This window comes from Grampus griseus (genome assembly GCF_964374135.1).
Source record: "Grampus griseus genome assembly, chromosome: 2".
Lineage (NCBI taxonomy): Eukaryota > Metazoa > Chordata > Mammalia > Artiodactyla > Delphinidae > Grampus > Grampus griseus.
Genome location: NC_139018.1, coordinates 5,788,716 through 5,815,347, shown reverse-complemented (window position 1 = coordinate 5,815,347; position 26,632 = coordinate 5,788,716). Strand labels below are relative to the sequence as shown.

The 26,632-nt window shown below is 51.5% G+C and overlaps 1 protein-coding gene across 5 annotated transcripts in view; it reads right to left on the bottom strand.

The window, feature by feature from the left end:
* BCL11B (BCL11 transcription factor B) overlaps positions 1 to 26,632 on the bottom strand; it is a gene marked incomplete at both ends in the record, with an annotated part of 91,172 nt that overhangs the window by 54,997 nt on the left and 9,543 nt on the right. For 2 of the 5 annotated variants that reach the window (XM_082648301.1, XM_082648303.1), the window contains one exon: positions 22,343 to 22,711. The exons of 1 other annotated variant lie outside the window; for it this stretch is intronic. In XM_082648301.1, the coding sequence (XP_082504427.1) occupies positions 22,343 to 22,711 (369 nt within the window). The remainder of the gene's footprint in view (positions 1 to 22,342; positions 22,712 to 26,632) is intronic. 2 more of the 5 variants (XM_082648302.1, XM_082648304.1) reach the window with 1 other exon arrangement.

The following is a 26,632-nucleotide window of genomic DNA, read 5'->3' as shown; positions in this document are numbered from 1 at the left end:
CCAACACCACAAGGCTCAGAGGGCTGAGACTCTAGCTCTATGCAATCCATACAGAAAGGTACAAAATGACCAAAATTAAGACCCCTAAGATATCTCCTAAGCTCCAAATCCGGGTGATTTGGAATGCCTCCATTCTGCGGGAGTCTGTAACCACCCATCTCCCTTCTAGAGGGGCCCTGCAGATGGTCCTGCCTCACTCTGCACACATGCGCACTACCCAGCAAACACGCCCACACCGACTGATGCAGACACAAAAAACTCCCTGGAAAAGCCCCAGCCTGGTTTCGAGGGGAAGGCGAGCCTTTCCCAACGCTGCATCCTCGGTGTCCCCTCCCACATGGGAGGGTTACAGATTCCTAGCTAGCAAGAGGAGTTCTAGAATACACTGTGTAGGAGATGTATATTTTTCTCCCTACCGATGCCTTTCAATGGATACATTTTATAAGCCAAGAACTCTTACTGATGGTGCAAAAATGAGTCATAGATCAAGGAGGGAGACAGACAGGGAGCGAGTGCATGTGAGTGAGGGCCACTGGCAAGGAAACCTGACAGTCCCCGCGCCCCCTCCCCCCATGCCAAGACATTAATTCTCACAAGTCGGAGAAAATTACTATGCATGAATGCAAAAAGCATGATCAGGAGTAATTAACATGGCTTCATATGCAAATTTTATTAATGCAGAAGTACAAAGTCATTATGCAAATGAGACTTACGTCAACTCTCTTGACAAATATTCATCTCTGAGGCTCAAGTTTCTTCCTTTTTATTTATTTATTTAATTTCTCTCCCCACCCCCACCCCCACCTTTTTTTTTTCCTGGTGGTTTGGTTTGGTTTTTCGATTTTTTTTTTTTTTTTTTTTTGCAGGTGGGGGGCAGGTAGGGCTGGTGGCCACTTCGGTGGCAGCAAACCACGAGGTCTGTTTGACAAGTCTGCAGAGTTGTTTTTCAACCAGAGAAATTTATTCTTGCATTGTTGATTTTTTTTTTTTTTTTTTTTTTTGCGGGGGAGTGCTGCTGGCAGGTACAAGACAGCTCATAGGAGAAGAGGAAAAAGTAAAAAAATTTAAAAAAAAAGCTCTGGGCAGCAGGCAGCCAATCAAAACGCCAGAGCCCGTAATGAGGGCGATTGATGGCTCTTTGGCTTTTACTGCAGGGTAATGAACTAGACTCCAGTCTGAGGAGGGGGGAAATATGAATATTCATGAGACTGTGCTCCTGCCTTTGATGATTAAAGAAATTTTTAATATTCAAATAAGCACTTGCCAAGTGATTAACAAAGAACATGCACGCAGAAATATGGAAATGGGAGCCGGGAAGGATTCGAGAGGCGAACAGACTGCAGGAAAGGCAGCCCCAAATTTCATAAACAAGATAGGCAGATAACCCAGTTCGCACGCGGGCAAATAAAAACATTTCTTTCGATCGCTTAAATATTTTGCCAGCTACTTTGTCTTAAGGATGATAAAAATATTACGTATTAAGCAGGAGGGGGTAGCAGGGAGGGAGAAAGAGAGAGAAATCGCATGAAGTCAAATGCTCTGCTCACACTGAAGAATCCTCATCCTAGCCCACCTCCCCGCACCCCGATGGGAAACGGGGACTCTTTCTGGTTTGCTAGAGAGAGAAGATGGAGGGAAGCCACCTTGGACTTGAAAACCCAGTGATGGAGGTTCTGGCCTGCCTGTCGGGGGCACTGCGTGGTGGGGATACGGCCTGGGGTTGGCATGTCCGCGGCAAGTGGTCATTTGTTGCTTCGAGGCTGGTCCAGAGGCTCAAAGGCAGGAGACCATGACATCTAGAGGTGCGGGGGGTGTGATTCTTGGGGTCTCCAACCTGGAGAGCTCAGGGCCTCCTCTGGACTCAGACCCTGGTCAAAACACCTAAGGAAAGTAGTCATAGGGAATAACAGGTACATCTCGAGAAGGTGAGCCGACTCAGACTCCAGCACGGGGTCTGGCCTGGGCCTCTGCAGGGCCATCGAGGGAAAGGGCTCCATCAATCCAGCAGCCTCCATGAGCTGTCTGCTAGGGCTCCTATTTTAACAGCTCCACCACGGGTTCACGGTGAAGCACATAATAACAGTATTAGCTAGTAAAACGACCCTGCGGTTAAAACACATCTAATTAGCAGCCGATGACATCCATTTTGGCGATTTCCTATTTGAAAGAAGCAGAGCGCTACCTTAGAGCCAGGCAGTGGATACTTACCCAATAAACCCAGGCCTTTCCATCATCTGTCTCTTTCTCTCTCTCCCTCTTTTGCGGGGACTGGGGAGGGGTGGGTAGAGAGTAGGGAGTGGTTGAGACAGTGGGAATAGGGAAGAAAGATTCTAAGGAGGCTTCTTTGTTACTCAATTTCTGAGCTACAAGGGTCCTGGGGGAGGGGTACTCAAAAAATAAATTCCTTCACTCCACAGGTATTATTTCATGTCTTTTTCTTAGTTTTTCATAACCAAGCTCTGGGAACCAGCGAAGACTAGAAGTTGTTTTTCATTTCATTCTAGATATAGATATAGATACAGATATAGATATAGATATAGATATATAAAATAAGACAAAGCAGAAAGGGAATCCAAGGCTTTAAGTGAACGCAGTAAGTCACCGTGAGAACCCCCAAGCCCAAGGTCAGGTCCCCAGGGCAGGCCCCGAGGGTGAGTGGGTGTGGGGCACGGCTTGGTCACTGCACCAGAGCGTTTGGGGGACCTAAAAATCCTCTATGGGGAGCTGCGGCTCCCCAAGTCCCACTTCCCACTACCAGATTCACATTTAGTCAGGCTAGTCTGAGCACCCACCAGGGTGTCCCTGGCTGCAGCAGGTTTGGGTGTGGGGGTGCATGTGTAAGGTCCTTTAGAAGAGAAGCAAGGAAAAGGAGAAATGAGGTCTCACGGGGTTTGCACAGCTGTGTTTCAAGCCTTCCCTTACGGTCATTACAGGAGAGACAAAACACATAGCTCCAATCCACGTCCGGCCTTTACTGAGGCTGCATGCTGCCAACAGCAGCCCTCTCGCCTGCCTGGGAGAGTGGAGGTTCCGATGCAGGTGGAAGGGGCTGCTTGGCTTTCCTCCCTGCAGCCTGGGCCTGGCCGGGCTTAGGAACACCGTGGGTACCCAGTGCCGGGCAGCAGGAGGGAGGAGCCTGCAAGAACGTCTCTGGGCCTAAGGCCAGGTCCACTGCCACTCCCCCAGTGAACATCCAGAGACCGCCCAGAGCCCTGGGTTAACACCAGGGCATCTTCCTGCACCCACATTCTCCAGAAGGCTTGGCCACCGAGAGGAGGCCAGAAGCACAGCCCTCCCGACACCCCAAGCCTGGCCACCTCCCCCTGGTGCGCCTCCCACCTCCTGTGCTCCTGAGATCTGTCACGGTGAATCACCACTTCAACTATTTTTGCTCTGCAGTACGCGGCACATTTAATGCATCCCAGAAAAGGGAGAGGCGAGGCACAGGAACAACCTTGCCCCCCAAAAACACCGCCACACCCGCTTTCCTCCTTCCACCGGGGCTCGAAAAGGGAACACCCTCCCCGGCAGCTGCATCTTGCAGTTAGAAGCAGGCACACACGCGCACCCCCTGGCCAGGTCCAAAAGCACCTGTTCCAATGACTACCAACCACAATTTCCTCAAGATGCAAGCAGCTGAAATACGCCAGGGCAGCAGATCCCCTTTCCTGCGCCCTGAGCCAAGGATCAGTGAGGTTACATCACAAATTCCAAAACCTTCCCTGGCCCTTCCAAAAGGTCCAGTAAGGGATCAGAGGAAACCTCAGGCACGGCTGGGGAGGCAGGGTGTGGCTGAACCATATTCTGGGAACCGTTTCGGGGTAAGATGGAGGCAGCTGGGCAAGTACTCGGGCTGACCACGCCAACCCCTAGTGGGCACCTGCAGGAGAAAGTGCACAGCTTCAACTCTCCTTCTGCTGTCTTTCGGGGAAATCCCTGGAGCTCTCTGAACTGCTGGGATGCCAGTAAACACAATCACTTGTTCTCCAGCCGGGAGGTAAGGCCTAGGCACCGTGGCTTCGAGACACACACAGATAAACAGGTATGAGTCCTCTGGGATGACCTCAGCAGGAAGGGTCGGCCAAATTGGAGCCCACGATCCTGGAATGGGCAGGCCTGGGGACAACAGAAGGTGAAACCATGTGTCTCACTAGCTAGAAAAATGTATGCATGCACATCTATTATAGAGAGATTGTACACATATGCATACACACACACACACAGGCACGCATACATCAGCAATGTGGGCATGTTAAAATGTCTGCATGCACTCCACGCAATCTATAGAGGCCAAGGACAAACCAGAGTTGACAGATTCTGTGAATCTCACCAGCAAAAACAGCCGACCAATACCTAGCAGAGGAATTTCCCCTTTCCCCCTGATTTGGGCCTTCTGATCAGAAGCTGGGTAGCGGCTTCCATCTTCAGCAGTTTCTGCCCTAAAACACAATGTATGCAAGATCCTCAAGGAATCTTCTCTTGGGCTGTATCAGGAGCCACAAACAGCATAAGCACGTATCTTCGTGAAACACCCCTGGGCAAGAAGCTCAGTCTATACGTGGAAGTCAGAAGCTGGTTAAATCGTTTGGATTTCAAGCAGGAAGACTTTGGGACTTGGGGTCAGGACCCTGCAGCCCTTTCCCAGATGGCCAAGCTCCAATGACCAGCTTGGCCAGGCAGGCCTTAGACATGTCCCCATTCATTCCAGCCTGGGGGGAGGGGGGAGGGGGAAATCCACAGTCAAGACAGAAGTCACGTGTCCCATGAAGGGAAATAAGCCAGGAGGTGATTCTTCAGATTTGGCGCCTACAGTGAGTTTTAAACTAAGGGCATATTTTTGTTTCGCACCAGCGTCCACTGGGCCTGGTATCTGAGGGATGCCTGGGAACACTGAACCCTCACATTAGTTTACAAACTGGTGAGTTCATAAGTTGTGGTTTGCAGGTCCCACCAACTCCAACACTGGCTTTGCCATGTGCAGAGTGCACAGTGGAACCACAGGACAAAGTCTGAACTATGAGAATCCCAGAGAATTAAGAACGAAAATAAGGCAGCCCAGCCAATGAAAAGAACATCACGCCACTGGAATGCCCAGCAAGGTGCCCAGCAAGGAGGTTACCCTGATGACTCAGTCTGAGAGGAGCAGGCAGGAAAAGGGATTACAATTCCAGGTGTTGATGGAGTTGTGGATTTGAGGAATGTAGGTATCACCAACCTTTTTTTCAGCTCTGTCTTTTTTTTTTTTTTTTTTTTGACCATAAAATTCTACCTGGGCAATAAGGGAACATGCAACCACAAGGGCCAGTGGAGGTCCTTGCTTTAGATGGACTAGAAATTTAACCCGATTACAAGGATGTTTTAAAAAATAATAAAGGGAGAGAGGGAGGGAGGAAGAGAAAGAAAAAGAAGAAGAAAAAAATCCAATTGTATTAAAAAAAAAAAAAACCCTGCTACAGTGTAAATGCATTTTTTGGTTTTAGTTGCATTTATTAGAGTTACATGCAATTGATCTCTACTATTGTAATAAAAAAACCCAGCTCTCCCCTGCATTTTGTTGTTGATTGAATCTTCTTTTTCTCCCTTCATTTCTTTTCACCTTTTGCTAATGGACATATAAAACACTGAGGTTCAACGCTTTGCATCACGTAAGAACAAAATCTTTCTATGGCCTCTTTATGTTTCTAAGCCAAGTCTGAAATGTCACTGACTAAAACACACTGAACAGGCCTATAATTACTTTCAACAAAATACTTCCTTTAACTGAGTTTTCTGTATGTAGATGGCATTTCATGTACATATTGTGAGCCCTCCTTTCAGCGCAGGTAGCATTTGATGGCGAAAATCACAAATGTTTCTTCTCAGGGAGCCGTCTGACAGCCACCTTCTTCTTTTTCGACGTGAAATCATTTTCCTTTCCCAACACACCAACAGTGACGTACAGTGTGTGCACAACAAAATTTGTAAAAATTAACACTTCGCCAGATTAATTTAATAAAGATAGTTAGCACATTAACACCAATAACATTGCTCCTTGCGATTCAATCTAGCCGCGTTCCCGGTGTCGCTGTAACAGGGGTTTACGTTCAGCTGAGGTTTACACCGCCATTTAATGTAATTAAAGAAACCGATAGTACAGTCCTCAATGGAAATATCATTTCTATTGCGGAGTATTCCCATTAGAAATTGGGGGAAATCAGAGCACGCTGACTTTGATTTTGTTGTAATTTTCTTTTCCCCTGGCTCTCTCTGAAACAGAGCTGATGTCCTGGACCTCAGACTGAATGCACTGCAAAGATTCCCTGATAAGACCCGCCTAGACTCCTGGAAGCAGCACCCAACATTTATGTGCCATTGTTTTGAATTTGAAACTGTTAAAAAAAATTGTTTTTAATCTCTAGTCTACATTCGGCCGTAATTCTCTGCCCAGCAAACAGCGTCACATCGTGAAAATGACTTTTCAGATACCCCCCAAACAACATTATGGATAAAAACCCAAAGGAAGGGAGGCCTCCCTAGCTGTTCTTATATATAAACAACGATAGTGTAGCTAGAATTCCAACAAGCTCCAAACCCCGAACCTGGACAAGAATTGAGCTATCACCTCAGAGGATGATTACAGCAAAGCACTTGCTCAGGAGGCCTCCGAAACTAAACAGACACAACACCAACCCGAAAACAGAAAAAAAAAAAAATCTTTGTACCACATCGTCCAAAATGGCAGAGAAAATTAAGTCTTGGGGCAGAAATGAACCCGGCTCAGCTCTCCGGGCCGAGCAAACAAAAGTGAGACGATTTCTGAGCCTGCTCGCCGCAGGTCCCTGTGCTGCGCAGGTGACTGAGTGGGGTTTTTTTTTCCCCTTCCCTAAGTGCATTTTAATACCCTTATTCTACAATACATCCTAATTTCTTTGGGGAGAAAAAAAAAAATTAGTGACACTTAAAAAACGTCACTCTGTTTTGCAAAATCCAGCAGCTTCCTTGGCAGCAAGAGAGGCTGGCTGGCATTATCCCCTCATTTGACAAAACTACTATTTCTGGGCATGTGCTCAAAAACAGGTAGGAAGCAAATGCTGAGAAATAAGGAAGTAAAAACAGCCAACAGATTTTTCACTACCAAGAGCGCCAAGCGTAAACATGATTTATTTAGCTGTGTTTAACGTCTGTCCTCCACACAGCTACAAGACCGCTTGGGTTGAAGGAAGGGTGGGGAGGATGGGACAGAATCGGGGGGTGCGGGTAGCTGGGGGAACAGCAGGGGACCGTGGAGTGGGGGGCGGCCCTGGACGAGGACTTCCTGAACGGCTCCGCTCAGAGTTTTAGGAGAACAAGAATCTTTAGCCCCAAAATATATGCATGTGTCAAAAGAAGGCAGCAGTAATCTGCTGGTTAATTAACGAGCTGCCACTAACAAAAGATGGAAAACCCAGTTCATACAAACAATATTTACATGGGAGCTGCGAGATCCTGTCCCCAGCCCCCCACAGTTGCCTTCCTCTTTTGCAAACCACGTGGGCTGGGTGCAGGGAACGGCAAGGAGGCCCTCCGGGTTGGGGGGTTCGGAGCTTCCAAGTCCAGGGGGAAATCTCACTGCCTTCCCTGCCCACCCTTGCATGCCCACGTGGAACTGACCGAGCTCTGTATTCAATTAAGGAGCACCAGACAGCTTCTGGCTCCAAGCCTGCACCAACACAGGCTACGGGATCTGCCGTGCCTCCTCCAGCCCCCTCCAGCTCCCACGCCCATGCCAGGGAACTAGGGCTCCATCGCATCCCCCGTGGAGAAGGCGGAGTGCCACACTCCCCCACCCCGACCCCAACCCTCAGCCTGGGGTCTCAGCCCTCCTGGGGTGAACCGACCACATACGTAAAGAAAGCATCCGTATTTTCCAACTAGCAAAACTAAGCCAGAGGTTTGGGGCCTTTGCCAGAAGTGATTCCTATTAAAAGTCCAATTCAAGTCATTCAGCATTTGCTGGAAAAAGAATCCAAGCCTCTTCAAAAGAAAAACGGCAACAAAAATGTAAGACGAAGCCCCAACAGGACACTTGGGGCCTCCCATTTCCCCTGTGAAGGTACCATTTCAGTGCAGCCAGCTGTGTGCTCAGTGGGCATAAATGCCAATTTTTGTTAGCTTTGTGACGTGGTGGTATAGCAAACCGAGGATTTCCTCACCGGTCTGCACTGAGTTCCTTCCTCACCTGCATTCAGCAAGACTGTGCACTTAAAGGCTGCCTGCTGTATGCACTCTTCCCCAACACAAATCTACATTCCCTTTGCTCCACTCTTCTCTTGGGGCCAGACACCAAATGTCAGGAAAGATACCTTTTCTGGTGTATTCAGGCCAAGGACAACAACTCTGTATTAGGATTCTGAATCACATGACAGTCCCCAACAATAACAAGGAGCTGAGGGAGAGGGGGCAGCTCCCTAAAATGAATGGGGACGGGGAGAGGTGTTTCCTATCGGTATTAGGTTCCTAAATTGGAAATTCAAGTCCTGCCCCTCATACCCCTCCTAAATCTCCCAATTCTTCCCCCTCCCATTGAAAACGACAAGCTACACAAGTAGCTATTTGATTCCTTTCCTTTGCAAATTAGTCACCCTGCCCCCACGGACTAATAAACAAGAACAGTTTACACTTTTATGATGTCTTTGCAATCAGCAATTACTTCACTCCTCCAGAATGATTTGTTCTCGTATCTGGATGGCGGCAGGCGCATTAAACAATTGGATAGCCCCATTTTACAGATGAAGAAAGGAAGAGATGAACTGGTTTGCCCTGCGCTTTTTAGGAACAAACCCATTTCAGACTTGCAGGTCCTTGCCTACATCTAGGATGCTTCAACACGGCCCCCAGCACAACAGCAACAGCTAATACTGATCACAAGTCTAACCCAGACTCAGGTGCTGCCTGGGAGGCCATGCTCACAGAAAATCCTCTAAGAAAATCTAGATTGCTCACAGCAGTAACATTGAAGATGCTTAACTGCACCTCTGGAGGAGGCCTCCCCGGGATCCCTCTGGCTACCAATTCCACGGGTATTTCCACACGATCCAGCCAACAAAATCCCCCGTTCGCAAGCCAATCTCCAGAACGTGGCTCCTGATCGAAGCAGGGCTAGTCACCTGTGCCCCGCAGACCTGTCCCACGGCTCAAAACCACATGCCGCAAAAGCAGCCCACCTGCCACTCCAACACTGAAAGGTGTGTGTCCTCCAGAGGAGGGAGAGGACCCAGAGGGGCTGAGAGCTCTCTTCGAGGATCCTGAACGAGAACCTTCTACCACTCTGCCCCAAGCCTTGACCAAAAAACTAGCGGGAGAAATCACTCGTAATTTTTATCATTGTTAAGCCGTCAAAATAAAGAAAACAGAAATAAGGTGGCCTCCTCCTCCCCGCGATAGCCATCAAATCAGCCAATCACACGTTTACCTGTCTTGCAGGCCAAACATGAACAATCACACCCGCACACACACACACACACCTGGTCTCCAAAAATCCGGAAATGGACATCCCTCCAAAGGAACTGCAGAGACCCAAGAGGAGGCCCCTCGAATACATACCCATAATTAGTGTTTCATGTTTCTTTCTGTAAAGGAATCCGGTAACATAAATATTAATCACACGTGAGAATCTGCCCCTTCAGTCTTGGACCCTTACGAGTGTCGGACTGTGATCTTCTACCCATATTTACAGATATTCAAAGGCAGATTCTATCTTGTTAGAACTGTTATAAACGGACGTCTGAGAAATCAACGAGCAAGTTCAGGCAGATATGAAAACCTTCCTGTCCAGGACTGGCAGCAGCTTTGAGTTCCCAAGTGTTGAATTTGTTACCTTTTCCGTAAGCCTTTCAAAAAAAAAAAAAAAATGGACAGATGCCTTCAGCAGAAGTTCGGGTGAGCTAAATCTGAGATTTTCTGAGATCAACTGTTGCTCAAAATGCCATGAAAGCATTGTTTACAAAACACTTTAGCCTTTGAGAGCACAGAACGTGCCATACGAATATTCTGTTATGATCTGCGCCAGCCCACATCATAAATATATATGTATATACATTTTTTTTTAATTACCTTGACTCTCGTTACAGCAAATATATTCTGCTTGGTTCAGACCTACTTCTGAATAATGGAAAATAGAGACATGGTTCCAGTTCTAGCTAGAAAAGCTGTCATGGTGAAGGTAAACTTTTAATCTTCTATAGGCAAACAGCATACATTTTTATTTCCAGAGCAGCAGCTTTGGGGAAATGTTTGAACATTCTCTTAAGAGCTTTGTGGTAAATACATTGGGCGTCCAACCAATGCTTTTCTGGGTCTTTAAGGGCCTGTTGGAGTGCTTTAAACAATTGGAGGCCAATTTTTAGGAAGCAAAAATAAAGAGCGACTCCTAAGACGGTGACCATTTGCATTCAAATTCTCTTTGGGGGGGTTATTGTAAGAGGTCAGGCTGGAAGAAGGACTGACATTAATTCCCTGTAATTCCAGGAGGCTTTATGCCCCATTCTAGTGGAGGGTTCCATTCCCACACAATTGGGAAAACACTTTTGTTCCTGAGTGCTTTAAAATCCCAGCCCCAGGAATTCCCTCTAGAAAAGCAGACTCCCTCTCCTCCCCCGCAAAAACAAAACAAAACTCCAAAGAAAACCACTCTGGGACAGGGCTTTTGGCCCGGGATGGACATAAAAGACACAAGGGAACTCTTTGAGGCACCTTCCAACCGGGCCTCACCTGGATCTAGGGAACTGTGGGACTCTGTCGGGCCGGGCCAAGGCGGGTTGATGAGGGCGGCACGACCCTCTAGAGCACTGGCGGCAGGAGGAGAGGGGATCCCCAGGCGCCCCCAAGACCCGGCACCAACGCCAGGGAAGGAATGCCACCCCAGCCTAGGAGGCCCGCCCCTCGCGCGCGGCGGTTGGGAAAGAGGGGTCCACTGGCAGGAGTTTTCAGGAGTCCTGAAATGCAATTCCCGACGCACGGAAAGGTCGCCAGCGCGGGCGCACGCCGGGGGGTCTGGGGAGGGGGCGGCGGCGGCGGCGGCGGCGGGTGGAGGAAAGGCGGCCCTGCGCGCACAAAGGGGCCCCGGGCCCGCGGCCTCCCCGCCCTTGACCTTGGGTGTCCGCCTCCATCCATCTCCGGGCGCTGCCAGGGAAGAGGGCTGGCCCGGGGCCAGGGGCGAGCTCGCCGGACGGCTTCGGAGCCGGGGACCAGGGGGGAGGATATCGGAAAGAAAGACTCAAGGGCAGCAAAGTGCTCCGAAGAAACCTGCATTCCAACTCCCCCGGCTCCTTCGGGAGCCGAGCCGGGTCTTGGGGCGTCTCCGATTCACTGCACGCCTCCGCCCCCGAGGAAAAGTTGCGCGAAGGAAGCCCCCTCCCCTTGGCTAACCCTACGACTCGCCCGTCCCCCGCCTTCCACGGACCCGGGCCGAGAGGGGGAGGGGAGCTGTCACGGGAGGAAGAAAGGAGCGCGCCTTCCCGGCCAGGCCAGACGCGGGCAGGGTCAGCTGCGCCTCCGCCCGCCCCTCGCCGCCCAGCTCGGGCAGCTGGCCCATTAAGCCCCCGAATTATGCATGGGCCTTAAGTCCCCTCGGCACTCCCGCCCCTGGAAGACACAATCTACGTGGGCGGCGGCCGGGGGCCGGGAGGGCAGGAAGGAGTGGCTGATGGTCGCACAGCCGCGCGCCCGGGGCGCAGACCGGAGAGGCCGCTGGAGAGTCGGCGAGCCCGGCTGCCCCGCGGGGGCCAGACGCGCCCAAAGGCCCTCGAGCAGAGCCTCTGCACCCCCGGCGGGACCAGGACCGCCCGGGAGAGGGGCACCGACCGCAGGGGAGGCCCCCGGAGCGGTCACGAAGTTGCCAGAGTGTCCGCCCATTTCCCGTACGAGGTCGGGGGGGAGGGGCGGGAGGGGAGGGTTCCGGCCGCCCCCTCGCCCCTGCCTGAGCTCTGCACCACCCGCCGTAGAGAAGACCATTGTGTGTCCGGTCTTGGCAGGGAAGAGAGACTAATGGACCCCAACCTTGGAGGCCGCCCCGGGGGGCGGGGCCTAAGTCCCCCGCCGGTGTGGCAGGAGGCGCTCCGTCCCCGCCCCCTCCCACGGGGGAGGGGATGGTTTGCAGGTGGTGGGCACCGTCGGGGGGAGGGGAGGGGACTAGGCTGGGGGTGGGGGAGTCGCTGGAGATCCGGAGAGGCGGCCAAAGGAGTCTTACACTTTGTAACCGTCAGGACACATGGGAAATTGCGTTCGTGGTGAGGCAGGTGCCGGCTGGTTTCATGGGAGCGGGAGAAAGGGATCCAGTCTCAGAGTTGGGAGGATTTAGGTGTCCATCTTCCCACCCTCCCCCGTAACGCGCCAACGACCCAGGCCCCAAAGCGCAGGGCAGCCTCGTAACCCCTCGGAGTCGGGCAATCCCCACAGCAGGCTGCTTTCGGTGTCTGGAACCGCCGTGCTCCGGGCGGGCAGCACGACCCCGACGCCAGAGTGTGGACCTTGTTTGCTGTCTTAGGCCCCATTTGTCTCCTCTCCCCTTCCCTCCGAAGCACAGGCCAGGTCAGGAAAATTACATACTTCTTTTTCCCAGCGAATAAAGTCGCCTCGCCTCCTTTGCAGGGAAAGTTTTACAAGCCAGTGATGTCAGTGATGCAGGGAGAAGACCACACTGTTTAGATTTCTTAATTGGCTGGCTTTGAACTCGGGGTGGGAGGGGGAAAGAATCCACTCTGGCTCCCTTGGAGAACTTAGTTTTGTGGGGTCTACCAACCTCAAACGTTTTAGCCAGTTGCTGGGGTGGGAGGGGGTCATCAAAGCTCTGTCCTGTTTCTCCTTAAGGGAGAGGAAGAACCCTAGACGACTGTGGTCACACTGAGCCCAGGACAGGCAGTCCCTGGCCCCCAGCCCCAGGGGAGGACCCCTAGAACCCAGCTGGGGGCTATGCTCTCCAGATGCCATGCTCTGGCCCAGAAAAGCCTTTGAAATAAAGCCAGCGTTTCCTCCACTACTTTCAAGGATCCCCTTGGTACCTGATGTCAGGAGAACAAGCCTGTTTTCTGGACACTGCTGGGTTAGACAGGCATCCTCCCTCGTGCTCCATCACAGCCCAGGCACTGAGGCTGTCAGGCCGCGGGGCTCTGCACGTGCGGGTCCTTCTTGGGTGGGCGAGGACCCACGCACCTGTTGGCACCTTTGAGCCTGGATTCATCTGCCTACACCTAAGGCTGTGTCCACACTTGGAACATGAAGGCGGTGGAAGCTGCCCAGGGTATTCAGCCAGGGTCAGCAGCCCTGATCAAATACTGCCTCGGCTTAGAGAACCAGCTTGCTGTCTCAGGCTGGGGGATGCACCCCGCCCTTGGTGGTACATCCAAACAACTGCCTTCTCCTCTCCACTCCAGGAGGGGGGGATTCTGACTTCTCACGTCCAACGAAAGGCCCTTTTGTAGCTGTTTTGCCACCCAAAGGAGCCTGGGGTCCCAGTTTCCATGCTGTCTGAGCAGCGGCAGGCAGCTCTTCTCCCAGACCTGTCTCTCATTCAAGTGGTCCCACCTCTCCCTCCCAGGCCTCCCCTCCCACACCCACCTAGCCTCAGCACAGACTCCTCCTTCCTGAGCGCCCCCCACGCAGGGGAGCCTGCAGAGCAAAACCAGCAGACCAGGAAGACAGCCCTAAGGACACCCACTTAAAAACAAAATAAAAGGAAGCCTTGGGCTTCCCTGGTGGCGCAGTGGTTGAGAGTCTGCCTGCCGATGCAGGGGACGCGGGTTCCTGCCCCGGTCCGGGAAGATCCCACATGCCGCGGAGCGGCTGGGCCCGTGAGCCATGGCCACGAAGCCTGCGCGTCCGGAGCCTGTTCTCCGCAGCGGGAGCGGCCACAGCAGTGAGAGGCCCGTGTACCGCAAAAAAAAAAAAACAAAAAAACAAAAACGAAGCCTTGCCTTCTCCAAAAAGGCCTCCCTTCCCCTGAGTCCAGCTTAGGGCCTCCAAGTCCTGAACCACCCCACCCTGCCATCTGGAGCTCCTCCCTGGGCTCAATTCCAGCAAAGCTGACACTCCTGCCCCTTAGGTCACTGGCGGCCACCTAGCAGTGCCTGGGCCAGGATGGGTCCAGATTCCGTGGGACCTGAGGTTTATACAATGCGGGGCGGTCCTCTTAACAAGAAAACAAATACCAAGCCATATCTACAACAGTGGGGACAGTGCCCAGAAGGGGCCTGGGCACTCAAGGTACCCCGAGCCTAAATTCCATCAGTCTCACAGTGCGTGCACCAGATCCTCCCAGAAGAATCTTCACAGCTTGGAGCAGAAGGAGACCCTGTTTATCCTTTAGTGTAACAGTTTTCATTTTCAGCCACCAATTTCTTCAAAGAAAACCTACTTCCAAGCCCAATATGTAACAAATGAGGAAAGTGCCTGAATAAACTTGCTTTATTCAATAAAATTAAACTTTTTGGCTTCTTTAAAAAAAAAAAAGGAAGGGAATTTAGGTGGAAAGTTGGAGTCCACCCCCTACCCTGCTGCCAGGCTCCGGAAGCTGTCGGAAACCACTGGGGCCTCCTTCTCATATTTTGGCTAAGGAATTTCAGGCCCAGAGAGGGGTAGGGTCTGCTCAAGGTCACACAGCATGTGGGCCACAGGTTTGGGGCCTGCCCCTCCCCACACTGCATCCAATAAGCTCACCTGCCTGTTACTAACCCTACCCTGGGTGGAGGTCAGCTCCTAACAAGACAGTTTTTTTGCACAGATGGCGGTAGGCACACAGACATGCCTAAGACAGGGCTGGGGTGTCCACTGTCCTGATTCCTGCACCCCGCACTAGACCCCAGGGGCCATCACGGAGCTTCACCCTTAGGGTGGAAATCGGGAGCAGAAGGGGCCCGTGTCAGCCACAAAGACCCACATGAACCCCGGGTGGCCTGGGCTCCCTGGAGATGACCCGGTGAGGACCCCAGGCCACCCTGCGAAGGTCACTGGCTGGAAGTCAGGAGCCTAGTTTCTAGACACAACCGTGCCACTGACTCACAGGGTGGCTGTGCAAGGCGTCTAACGTCTCTAGGACTCAGTTTCCTCGTCTACAAAATGAAAGTAATATCTGATTTACCGCCTTGGTGGGGCAGAGACAGTGGATGGGAACGTGGGATGAAATATGACCACCGGCAGCCCATGCCCCACCACAGGAAAGAGCATGACTGCCGGAGTTTACACCATGGGCCCCTGTTCACTGGCTGTGTGACCTTGGGCAAATGACTTAACGTCTCTGTGCTTCAGTTTCCTCTTCTGTAAAGTGAGGTTGCTAGGAGGATTAAATCAGTTAATATGTGCAAAACCCTTCAGTGACTGGCATGTTGTAAGTTCTAATAAGGATGTGTTAAATTAAAAATCCAAATATGAAAAACTCAGTCTTTCTGTCTCCTCGGTGAAAAGAGAAATCCAAGGGCGCAGGGGGTGACAGCCAGGCTGCCTTATTTATGTAACTTACTGACGTAGAGCCCACTCCAAAGAGATTCGACAGCTGCTGGTTATGCCTTAGTCAGGCACGAAAATTAGGGGGGGAAAAGCTGTCAAATGCCTAATAAAAAACTTAAGTCAACTACTAGCTATTTACTGTCAAATAAAAACCCTAATAATAATAATAATAATAATAATAATAATAATAATAATAATTATTGAGGCTGAATGCTGGTTAGGTTCTCTGCTTGGGAGCCCAGTGCCTTTTCCTCTCACTCTCTTGCTTTACTTTCCTTCTCCCTTCCTGCCCTACTGCTGGAAGCAGGGATCCACCTATATAAGTCACAGATAATAAGGTCCAAGACCTAAAAAGGGGAGAAAACAATGACCCTCTAGCTGACCGGTATTTCATGTCTTCTTAATTCAATACGACTTCCAACTACGACTCTGTGCTACAGTCATGTTGCGTAGCTGCTGACACTCTTTGCCATGGTTTGGACAGTTTACCAAGGTACCTGCCATCTCCTGCCTCCCTGGGAGGCCAGCAGGACAGGGACCACTCACCCCCCGTTTACAGGTGAGGAAACCAGGACTCCGTGAGGGGAAATGGCTTGCCTCAAGCCGCAGGGCTGGGCAGCCTGGTGTGGCCAAAGGTCACCTGTCCCTATTCAAGATAAACGGGGTCTGGACTCAGCCCCGCCAGCAACCAGTTACACAAGCTCAGACAAGTCCCGTAATAGGCAAGAATGGGGAATCAGCAAAGAGATCCTTCCAGCTCAGGCCAGGAGGCCAGAACCCCCATGCACCCCACTGGCAGCTCTAGTATTAACAGTTAAGAATCTACAGGGACCTATTATATGCATACATTGTCTAAACCAAACCTTATAACAAGCCTGAATGGTAAGAAAGATTATCTCCATTGTACAGCAAACAGATTTGGAGAAGTGAACATTTGGCTGTAGGTCATACAAGTCACTGGCAAAACCCAAATTCCAGCCCTGGTCCATCTGAATTCACATTTTATTGCTTGCTTTTCTGCCACCTTCACCAGGAAGTATGGGCAACTGTATGAAGATGCCTGGGACTGTGCATCAAGGTTTCTGGGGGCCTGAGGCCTCCTGGCAGTATCTCCAAGTGTCATACCCGGGACAGTCTTCAAAGACCTCCTTGAATGGGGTCTAGAGATAGTGCCTGCCACCAATGGCTCCACCAGCCAGGCAGAATTAGAATACCTCTTCTCCCTCAAGGCCTCCACACCCTGTGCTATCCGAAGAAGCCAAGCAGACCTGAATCTGATTCCACTTTGCTGTGTGACCTCGGGAAAGTCCCTTAACCTCTCTGAGCCCCAGCTCAAAGTGGAATTAGAAATATCTAGATTTCAGAGTGGGGTTAATGGTATCTGTTTCAAGACTGACGTCTATTTCAAGGTGAGATAACCCAAGAAAAGCACCTGACACGGTGTGGGTAACCAAGTTGGCCCCCTCTTCCCCACAACCCATAGGCCCTGCCCAAGCTCTGAGGTCAGCCCTGCAATGCCCAGCACCCCAGCCGGAGCCCAGGGCCATGTCTAGAACACTCCATGACTCCTTGGTGCAGACAGAACTAGTAATTAGCTGTCACGATTTAATAATAAAAAAGATAACCCAGGCCCCAGCACACATGGATCTCACTAACCTTAATTTGAAGGGAAAATAACCACTCTAAATATATCAAATGCAAGTTTTCTAAGACAACCTGCAAGTGGGGTTTATCTCCAGTTTCCAGCACAAGCAAGTTATTTAGTTCCTCCCACTGGCCAAGCTAACATTCTTCTCTTCACACTTACTTATGTTTTACAGTCTGAAGCAAACGTTCTCAGAGCAGCACGTAAATCCTCCAGCTGAGCAGAAGCCCTTTTCTGCAACGCATTTTGTCACTGGGACCCCAAACCAAAGCTCTGGTCTGTGCCCTGCCTGCTACGTGAACCCCACCCCCTACCCGCAGACACACCCCCGGCCCTTCCCGGGTTCCCAATAAAGACATACAGAGCGGGTGAGGCCGTCACACCAAGGACCTGCCCGCCACCTCCAGCCCAGGGGGACCGGCCACGTCCTGTCACCCACTGCCTGTCTCCTGCATTTCTCCAGAAATCTGACATTTGGGGTTCTGGAGGAGGAGCAAAAAAAAAAAACAACAACAACAAAAAAAAAAAACGGCAAAAGGCAAACGTGTTTCTGACAGCTAATAGCTCGCTCCTTCCGTGATAGCTTCTTTCGGTTACGGAAGGGGTGATAACATGCAAAAATAAAATACCTGTGATCAGGGGCTATAAAATAGGAATTCTAAGGAGGAATCTGGAGAGAACGGCTGAGAGAGATATCCAAAGTAAGTTTTCAAGGTTCTGACTTAGAAAAGCAAGCACCTTATGCCACCAGGCAGGGTCCACGCTCTTTTAGAAGATTTCTAGATGCTTCCACTTCTCAGTGGTCTATCCAAGGCCAGACCCTGTGCTAGGTGGGCGCTTAACACCCTCACCTCATTGAATTCTGAGCTGAAGCCAAAAAAGTAAGTGCAGACAGGGAAACTGAGGCCCAGAAAAGTAAAGTGACTTGCCTGGGTGAGCGCGTAAATCCCACCCTGGCCGACTGGCAGCAGAGCCTGTGCTCCTTCAACCGCCCCCCCCCCCCGCCCCCGGACCCTACCCCCAGGGCGACCCGCCCTCAGAGCTGTCACCATATGACAGTAATGTGACTGGAGACAGGGGAAGGAGGGGTGACACACCAGACGGGACAGTCGTCCTGAGGTTGTTTCTGATGATGGCATCCTCAGAACCCCATGGAAATTTCTCCCCGATCCCAGGGAGACCTACAGTACTAACACCAGGAGATGACGGAGCCAGGGAGAGAGCAGAGCATCCGTGAGGGAAGGGGGAGGGTGTTCATATTTGCAGTACTTGCACCGTGCACCAGGCACATGTCATTTAAACGCCATGAGTGTTGTCAGGTAGGTTCCCAGATGAGGAAGCTGCAGCTCAGAAGGTCAACTCACAATGCGAGGGGCCGGCAAGCAGCAGGGTGGGGCGCAGACTTGGGCTCTCCAGTGGAGGCCGCAAACCTGGACACCCCTATACCCCCTTCTCCTCACCCCTTCCCAGGATGCCCATCCCAGATAACAGCTCAGAGACTCATGCTCTTGGCGAAGCCTGGGCCCCACTCATCTCCCCTCCCAGGCTTTCCTCTTCCTGCTCCCCTTGATGCATGGGTCCCCCAGCCCCATCAGAACCCTCCACAGAGGCAGGGAGAATGCAGCACGAAGGGATCTTGAGAAACGTAAAGAACTCCTATTCAGGCAGACATGTATCCGATGCTTGCCCCTGAGTCAGGTCTCCAGCCAAAGCCCTCACCTCTGACCCATGCCAGCCCTCTGTCTGCAGATGCGCCTTGCACACAAGCTCCAGGGACCTCCTCCACCCGCAGCTCATGGTCAAGGAGCAGCGCCCCAAGCCTCGACCGCACACATCAAGGGCAGGGCCGCTCACACTCCGGCCGTGTCCCCCAAGCGGGACAGAGCAGCGGCCCAGATGGCCATCCTCCCACATGCTCCCACCCCCTGGATGTTCTTTCAGGTGGGGATGTCTGGGGTGGGGGAACGGCAGTAGGTGCTCAGTTGTTGGTTGAATGAATGAATGAATGAATGAATGAATGAATATCCTCCAGGAGACAAGGCTTCAGAAACGTCCTCCTTCTACTCTCCTACTTCTCTATCATTAAAAAAATAAAAAAGGAAGAATTAACTATTTCTTTTATACCCGTCTCCAGAATACCATCTCCAAGAAAGGGTCCAACCCTGGTGTCATGATCTACGGAATTCCCACACAGTTCTCACCCTGGGGATGCCCTTAACGGTGGAAGGGATCCCACATATTTACAGGCCAGCCCTGCCCATCCATCTCTGGAGCCCTGCCTCTAGAAGCACCTGGCAGGAGGAGAGTTGGGACCTGCCTGTCTGGACCACACTCAGATTGTGGGCTCCAGGAAAGGCGGGACCCTCACGACCACCTGGGCACCTCGCCTCAGACAGCCAAGCCAGAGGCGGAGTCCCAAGGATCAGCCCTCCCCGCCCTGACCAGCTACCGAGCGGGGCCAGCTCTGGGGACAACAGCGGAGCATGGACTGGCCGGAGCATGCCCCTGCCACGGCCGGGGAGCAGGGACAGGAGAGGCCTGGGCGAGGCCAGCGGTGCCAGCGGCCGGGGCAGCAGCTGTGTGGATTTCCGGAAGCCCGGGTGGAGAAGCGCCTGTAATTCTTAGTCCCCCTCTTAAAATATAAAGACTCAATTATCTCTGAGCAGCTTGCTTTGCACATGAATTGACACATTTATTTTACAATAAATAACTGAAAGTTATCTGTGTTTCCTTTACTGTTAATCTACACAGAGAAATAATAAACAGGGCTTGTCTACAAAAATGCAACTCCTGCAGTCCTCAGAATTCAATTAAGCTAAAATAATTAATGCTCCCACCATAGTAAATGACTATACATTGGAGCCACTGAAGTTTTGTGCTTTAATCTTTCCTTTTTATTAAAAAAAAAAAGAAAAGAAAAGTTGGTGCCAAAGTAGGGAGGGGAAAAAGCAGAAAGGGAAACTGGGAAGGAAAGAGCATGATGGGCTGTTAAAATGGAATGGTCGTCTTCAGCTGACACAGCATGGAGACTGTCTTGTGCTTTCGATTAAAATAACATTTTAAATGCTTTGAACAAACATATCTCTTTAGACTTCTAAGAGATTATTTTACATATTTCTTCAAGAATGAAGAAATCCATTCGTCCTGTTGCTGAACAGAAAGGGCCAAGAATATCTTTCGTCACACATAGAATAAAAATACTGTAGGCCACTGCAGTATTACAACCCAAAAAAGGGGGGGATGGTGGGTGACGGGGGGACAGGGGGGTGAGGACAAAGCTGCCTTGAAGATTAACGTTTATGAAATCATAAACAAACCTACCCACAATGATCTGCAAACAAACAAACCTACCCACAATGATCTGCAGCCTCTCATTGGAAAATACCTTCAATGCGAAATGAGGATTCGGATGGGTTCTGGAGAAAGCAGGAAGAAAGCCCTTCCACTGAAACATGAATAGGGGACCGTCTCATCGGCAGAAGCCACCCTGAAAGGTCTGTGTGCACTGATGCCAGGTGTTTATACCACTGGTGAGAACTATCCCTCTAGCGTCAGACAAAGAAAAGAAACACAGACAAAAGGGGCCCAACACCTTTGTGGATCGTGGCTCTGGCCCTAAGGAAGGATCACTCAGATCTACACGGTGCTCTGAGAAACCAGGGTTTACTTTGGCCTGAACATGTCAGACACTTTTCTCAAGGCCCTTGGCAACTTAAGAGTGTGGGAGACTTCGTGCTAGGACACCCACAAGAAGGCCAGCCGCACAGGCCAGTCTGGTTAGACGGGGTCTCCCCAGGGCCCAGCCGGTGCCTGCAGGAATCTGCACACCACCGCAGTCTCTTCACAGGAGAGAGAGTCCATTAATCCCACGGTACAGATGGGCAAAGGGAGGCCCAAGGTCACAGAGCTGCCAGGTGGTTGCCACAGAGCAGCTGGGCTTGCTGCATCAGCCTAACTGCCTGCTGGGTGATGGGGGGTTCCTGGCCATGCCCACCCATCTCACCCGTGGGAGCAGAGTGCCCCACTTCCCTCAGGCTCACCCCACAAGGACCACCCAAAGCCTCAGTCCACCCAGTCTGCTTTGGACCGAGACACGGTGGAGATGGACACACAAACTTCCAGCCAAGCAGCTGCTTGTGCGCTGCCACACCAGAAGGGACCCCCAGGAGAAAAGTTCCACTAGCAAAGCATTTGTGGAGCTCTGCTCCTTTAACCCACACACCAGGCCTGCCGGGATCGTCCCTCCTGGTGACACGTGGAGAAACTGAGGCTCTGACCCTGAAGGTAGTCCAAAGTCTATCGGCAGGGTCTAAACCCTCACCTGCACGAACTCCGATAGCGTCTTGCTGCAGGACAGACTGCTGTTTCTAGGAAACACAGGCCAGCCAGGGCCCTGAGCTCAGAAGTATGAACCGGAAGCAAACACTCCGGGCTGCACGGAGCACAGGCTCCCTGCAAGAGGCTCTGGTGCGCCGTGACCTTGACCCGGAGAGGACTTGATGCGTAAGCCGACCTGCCCGAGGACGCAAGCCTCTACACCTGTGCTTCAGGTGCTAAAAGCCAGCTGTCCAGATGACCGGCCAAGTGGGCATGGCAGAAGGGACGGCCAACCTCCCCCAAGGGGCACCTGCTCCAGCAAGTTCTCACAGGCCCCTCCCCAGACCTACGCCTAGGACCAGGCAACATCAGAAGGAGCCTCTTTCGACAGATGGGAAACGGAGGCCAGAGAGCAGAGGAGAAGTGAAGGCCCCACCCACACGCAACATCTCGTAAAGCCTCACAACCACCCCGACGAGATGGGTCTCATTCGCTCCACTGCGCAGATGTGGAAACTGACTCGTCCAAGTTGTGAAGAACGAATTCCACCCAAGACTATCTGCTTCCAAAGCCAGAGACTAGGCCAAGAACGCCTGCAAAGGGAGGGCCAGCTAGCCTTCCGAACGTCCATCCTGTCCTCCTAGCCGCCTACGGATCAGGCCCCACCATGGAGCCTGTGGCCAAAAGCACAGTGACCACCATCAGCCCACCGGGCCTCTCCGAGCTCCAGGCCCGTCTCCTCCCGAGGGTCACTGGACGGCAAGGGCGAGCCCACCTGTGGCCCCGTCCTGGTAGCCCCCGGGCCCTCCCAGCACCAGCACCCTCAGACAGAGGGCGAGCCCCCCCGCAGTGCGAGGGGCGAGGGCAGGCCTGGGACCCGAGAGGTGGCTTCGGCAGCGGCCAGACGAGTGCAACGTTCCATACCTGCAATGTTCTCCTGCTTGGGGCAGATGCCTTTCGTGGGTGAGAGCAGGTGGTCATCTTCGTCGGGGGTGACCTGGATCCCGATCTCCACCGGCTCGGACACTTTCCTGAGCTCAGAGCGTGAGGAGGGCGGCGGGCTGCCCTTGTCCAGGCCTTTGTCATAGCAGCCACCCAGGCTGCCGCCACACTGCTTCTTCTTGTGCTCTATAAAAACCAGGATGTCCCCCAGGGGGAAGTTCATCTGACACTGTCCACAGGTGAGCAGGTCAGGGTCGGGGCCCCCCACCATCAGCCCCAGGCTGCTGGGCTCCTCTATCTCCAGACCCTCATCTTCCTCGAGGATGGTGGCCTCCACATGCTCAGGCTCTGCTGGAGAGAGAAAGGAGAAGGGAGGGGGGGGCAGAGAAGACAAGATGGGCTTAGGCAATCACAGGCACCCAGCGCTCATTCCAACCCTTCCCCACCAAGAGGCAGGCCCCTCCGCTGCAGGATGCTAGACGTCACCACGTCCTCCCCACAACTCCTGGAGGCAGGGGGTTCGCCATCCTGCGTGCAACAGATGGGCAAACTGAGGCTCCCGGAGCAGCGCTGCAGCTCCCAGAGGTTGCTGCTTAAGTGGTACTGATCTTACTGCTTTCTAGTTTATTTCCTGCCAATTCCGCCTCCCCCCCCACCACCAACTCAGCATAGGGACACACACACATGACCACCCGCATATCCACACACATCTTGGTTTCACCAGAGACTGGGCCGTCTAGAGAGGTGTCTCTCAAACTCTGCAACATCTAAGAACCACCTGGGAGCTTTGAAAACCCCCGACACCCAGGCTGCACCCCAGACCAACTACACTGAGAGCCAAACATCAACCAGTCTTTTCCTTTTTTTTTTTTGTAAGATTCCCAGGTGACTCCGATGGGCGGCCAAGGCTGAGAACCGGGAGCCAGAGCTGTCTCTCCCCGCTTAGGCTCAGGCCGCCCCCTCTCTTCCCTCCCACCTTTCATTCACGTCCTCCCCATTCATAAGAGTCCTGCTTGCACTCCTCTACCTGAGACCTGGCTGCACACCAGACAAGAAAACAGAAACCCAGACGGGCGTCCCAGGGCCAGTCCTTGCGAGAGAAAGGAACCCACGGGCTCAGAAAGCAACAAGTGGGCGTTGGTTCAAAAAGAAATATTGAAAGAAAAAAAAAGAAAAATGCAGGGAAGAGACGCTGGGAGTTGGCTGGCTGAAAGCGGGAGCCGGCTTTCCTGCCAAACACTCTGCTCCCGGTCAGCCTTCCATTGCTTTGTAGATTTCCCGACACTCACCAACTCCCCACTGTCCTTTTTTGTTTGTTGGTTTTATTGTCACTCCCAGAAAAAAGAAAAGAAAAAAAAAATAATTCTTCAGACTACAAAAGCATTTCTTGGCAGAGGACGAACCACACTTTCAACGGGCTGTACGTTTTCATATTTCTTTAGCAGCCGATATATCTCCTTTCATTCTTTTTTGTAGGGGGCACGGGACCCAACTATTTTGAAGCTAATAAATGCCTCAAAACGCAGCAACCCCCTCAGGGAAAACTGGGAGACACGGCAGCCGAAACTGTCATAAATAAGGGACGCGGACAGTGAGGTTGCATCCTTCCTCGGGGTCTGAGCAAATTCGGGGTGGAATTTTTCGAGAGCAAATGTCAGTCGTCATGTAGATAGCACAAGCGGCAGGGTCTTCAGAGAAGCAAGAGGGCGGCCAGAGGTCTGAAACCCGAGGAGGCAGGTACATTTTCTGTTGTACGGTATTTAGGAAAGGATAATGAAAACCACAGAACAGAGGGAAGAAATGGAATGGGGGAAAACACATTCCGTGGCAGTGAAGTTACTGACGGGTCAGAGCCAAAGAACAGACAATTTAAGGAAAAAATTCTGTGGCATCTTCCATCCTACATATAAATCACTGCTCTGTATTTTCTGAATACAAGCTTCTCCAGGGCCTGTGAGAGTCCATGTATAAGACCGGATAGACGGCACATGTAACATGTATGAACTAGGCATGCACGGGTCAGTGCACAGGTATTGCTGAGAAGGGAAGTGACAATTTGAGATCCCGCCTGTGCTTATAGAAAAGCAGACAGAACCCTCGATGAATTACACGTAGAAACGCACTGGAAATGTGACCGCACAGAAACACCCCGCAGATGAGGAAATCCGAAATCTCTCGTCTGCATACCTCTAACAAAAAGAACCTATAAGGTATGAGAAACAGTGCACAAAGGCAGCCCCAGAAACCACTAATTACACTTTAAAAAGAAATCGGGGTTTATTTTAAAAAGAGTTGGAAGACAATGCTACATGATTCATTTACCAATTTATTTTATGAAAAGACGCTTTGCTATGGTTAAAATGTAATCACAACCCTCACGCCGAACAGTGGTTCTAGGGGGCACTGGGTTCCAGGTTCCTGCGAACGGTTTGCCAGAATGTAAAAGGTAATTATTCAGTGCCTCTTTCCCCTTTAATGATCTAACATTGAGCAATACTGTTTATATTGAAAAGCTCGCACCTTTAATTACCAATTACATATACATAATTTCAGAGCCAAAGGAGAGGGCTGTGAAAACAGTTCTTTAGAAATATAAGGATGTATTGTAGGCCATTTCTAGAAAAGGAACTCTAATAAATGGGGGGAGAATGTCAAAATATTGTTTTGTTAAAAAGAGAGAGAGAGAGAGGCACAAAGGAAATGCGCTAAAATGCAAAAGAAAAAGGACAAAATGAAATTGAGAATTCAAATGAAACAGGGGTGAGTTCTGTGGAGGTACCCGGGCCCTCCTGAGCGGGCCTGGCAGCCGGCTGCCTCCATAAGGGCATTTGATAAAAATAAACAAAGACAACAGCTCATCCATCCAAATCCCAACTTGATCATCCTTTCTGAGGATGGGGAGGTGTTTTCTGCCGTCTAATTTCATCTTTGGTTTCCTTGTTTTGGTTTTGCTTGGTTTTGCTTTTCATTAACTTTTTCAGCCAAGTCCGTCCATCCGTACTCCTGGTGGGAGTTTTGGGAAGAAGCATGAATATCTCCTCTCTGTTGGGAGGTTTTAAGCTACATAATTTCAAATTTCTTTTCTCTTTTAAAAGAAACACAGACGAATTTAAAAATGAGCAAAGGTCACCTGTTCATAAGTATCCCTCCCTCGCCCCTCCATCTTTTGCTAAGGACTCTGTACCAGTACTTTTTCCTTTTTCTCCTTTTTTTTTTGTTTTGCTGTTTTGGGTAACATCTGGTATTCTTTCCTTTATTTGGCGGCCTCTGCCTTTTCACTTTCCTCACGCAGCAAGCCCTTGTGAGCCCCAGTAATTGAGTTTGAAAATAGCCGAAGCCGTTCACTGGGCTGCAGGTCTAATTTCTCCCTCCAGCCAACCAGCCTGAGCAGCCGGGCGCTGCTGGCGTCCCATCCTGCAGACGGCTCTGAACTCGGGTCTCCAGACCCCGGGTCCAGCTCACTGCCTCCTCCAAGGGCGTGCAGGAGAAAAAGAAACACAAAAAAATCCCCTTCCCCCCCTCCCCACTTGCAGTGCTGAAAGTAAAACTCCTTAGGATGACAGGGGTTTTCACCCAACTCCAATAATGGGGTTCCCTCTGCCCAGCCCCTGGCACGGGGAGCTCTGGGCTTTGACTCTTCAGGAGGCGCTTCCCAGGAAGGCAGCGACGTCACCCCGAACCCCAAAACTGTCAAATTTCTAGGCCAGAGCAGGTGGACCAAGACAGCTTGCTGAATCTCATGTTCAAGGCCTTCGGAGACACCCCCAAAGGGCTGTGGTTTCACTTCCGCTGGCAGGCGGATACCGAGCTGGGCGTGTGGGGTGCATGTGTGTGCGTGTGTGTGTCTGTGTGTGTGTCCCTTCTTAGAACCCTGTCCCTCACAGAAGAAATAAAAGGAGAAAGAACCACTTGCCCAAGCTCAGAGGAGGGCAAAGTGAGATGGGCCTGGCCCCCACCCCAGAACCTTCCTTCCTCTGACCTGTGGGCACCTCGATGGAGCCCACACAGCCTCAGAGAACCCGGCCCCTGCTGGGACAGGCACCCAGCGATGAGAAAGCACCAGAAAAGTGAAAAGCCACATACAAACGAAACAGCCTTTCAAATTCCCAGACCCTACAAACCAGTCCCTCAGGCTGCCCTGTCCGGCAAACTTCTTCAAAAAAAGAAGGCGAAGATGAGGTCTTTCCCGCGAGAGGATTTTTGCTTTCACGCAAAGCTCCCCGAGTGTCAGGCAGCCCTGGAAAATACTGCTGCCCTCACTAGTACGAGCTG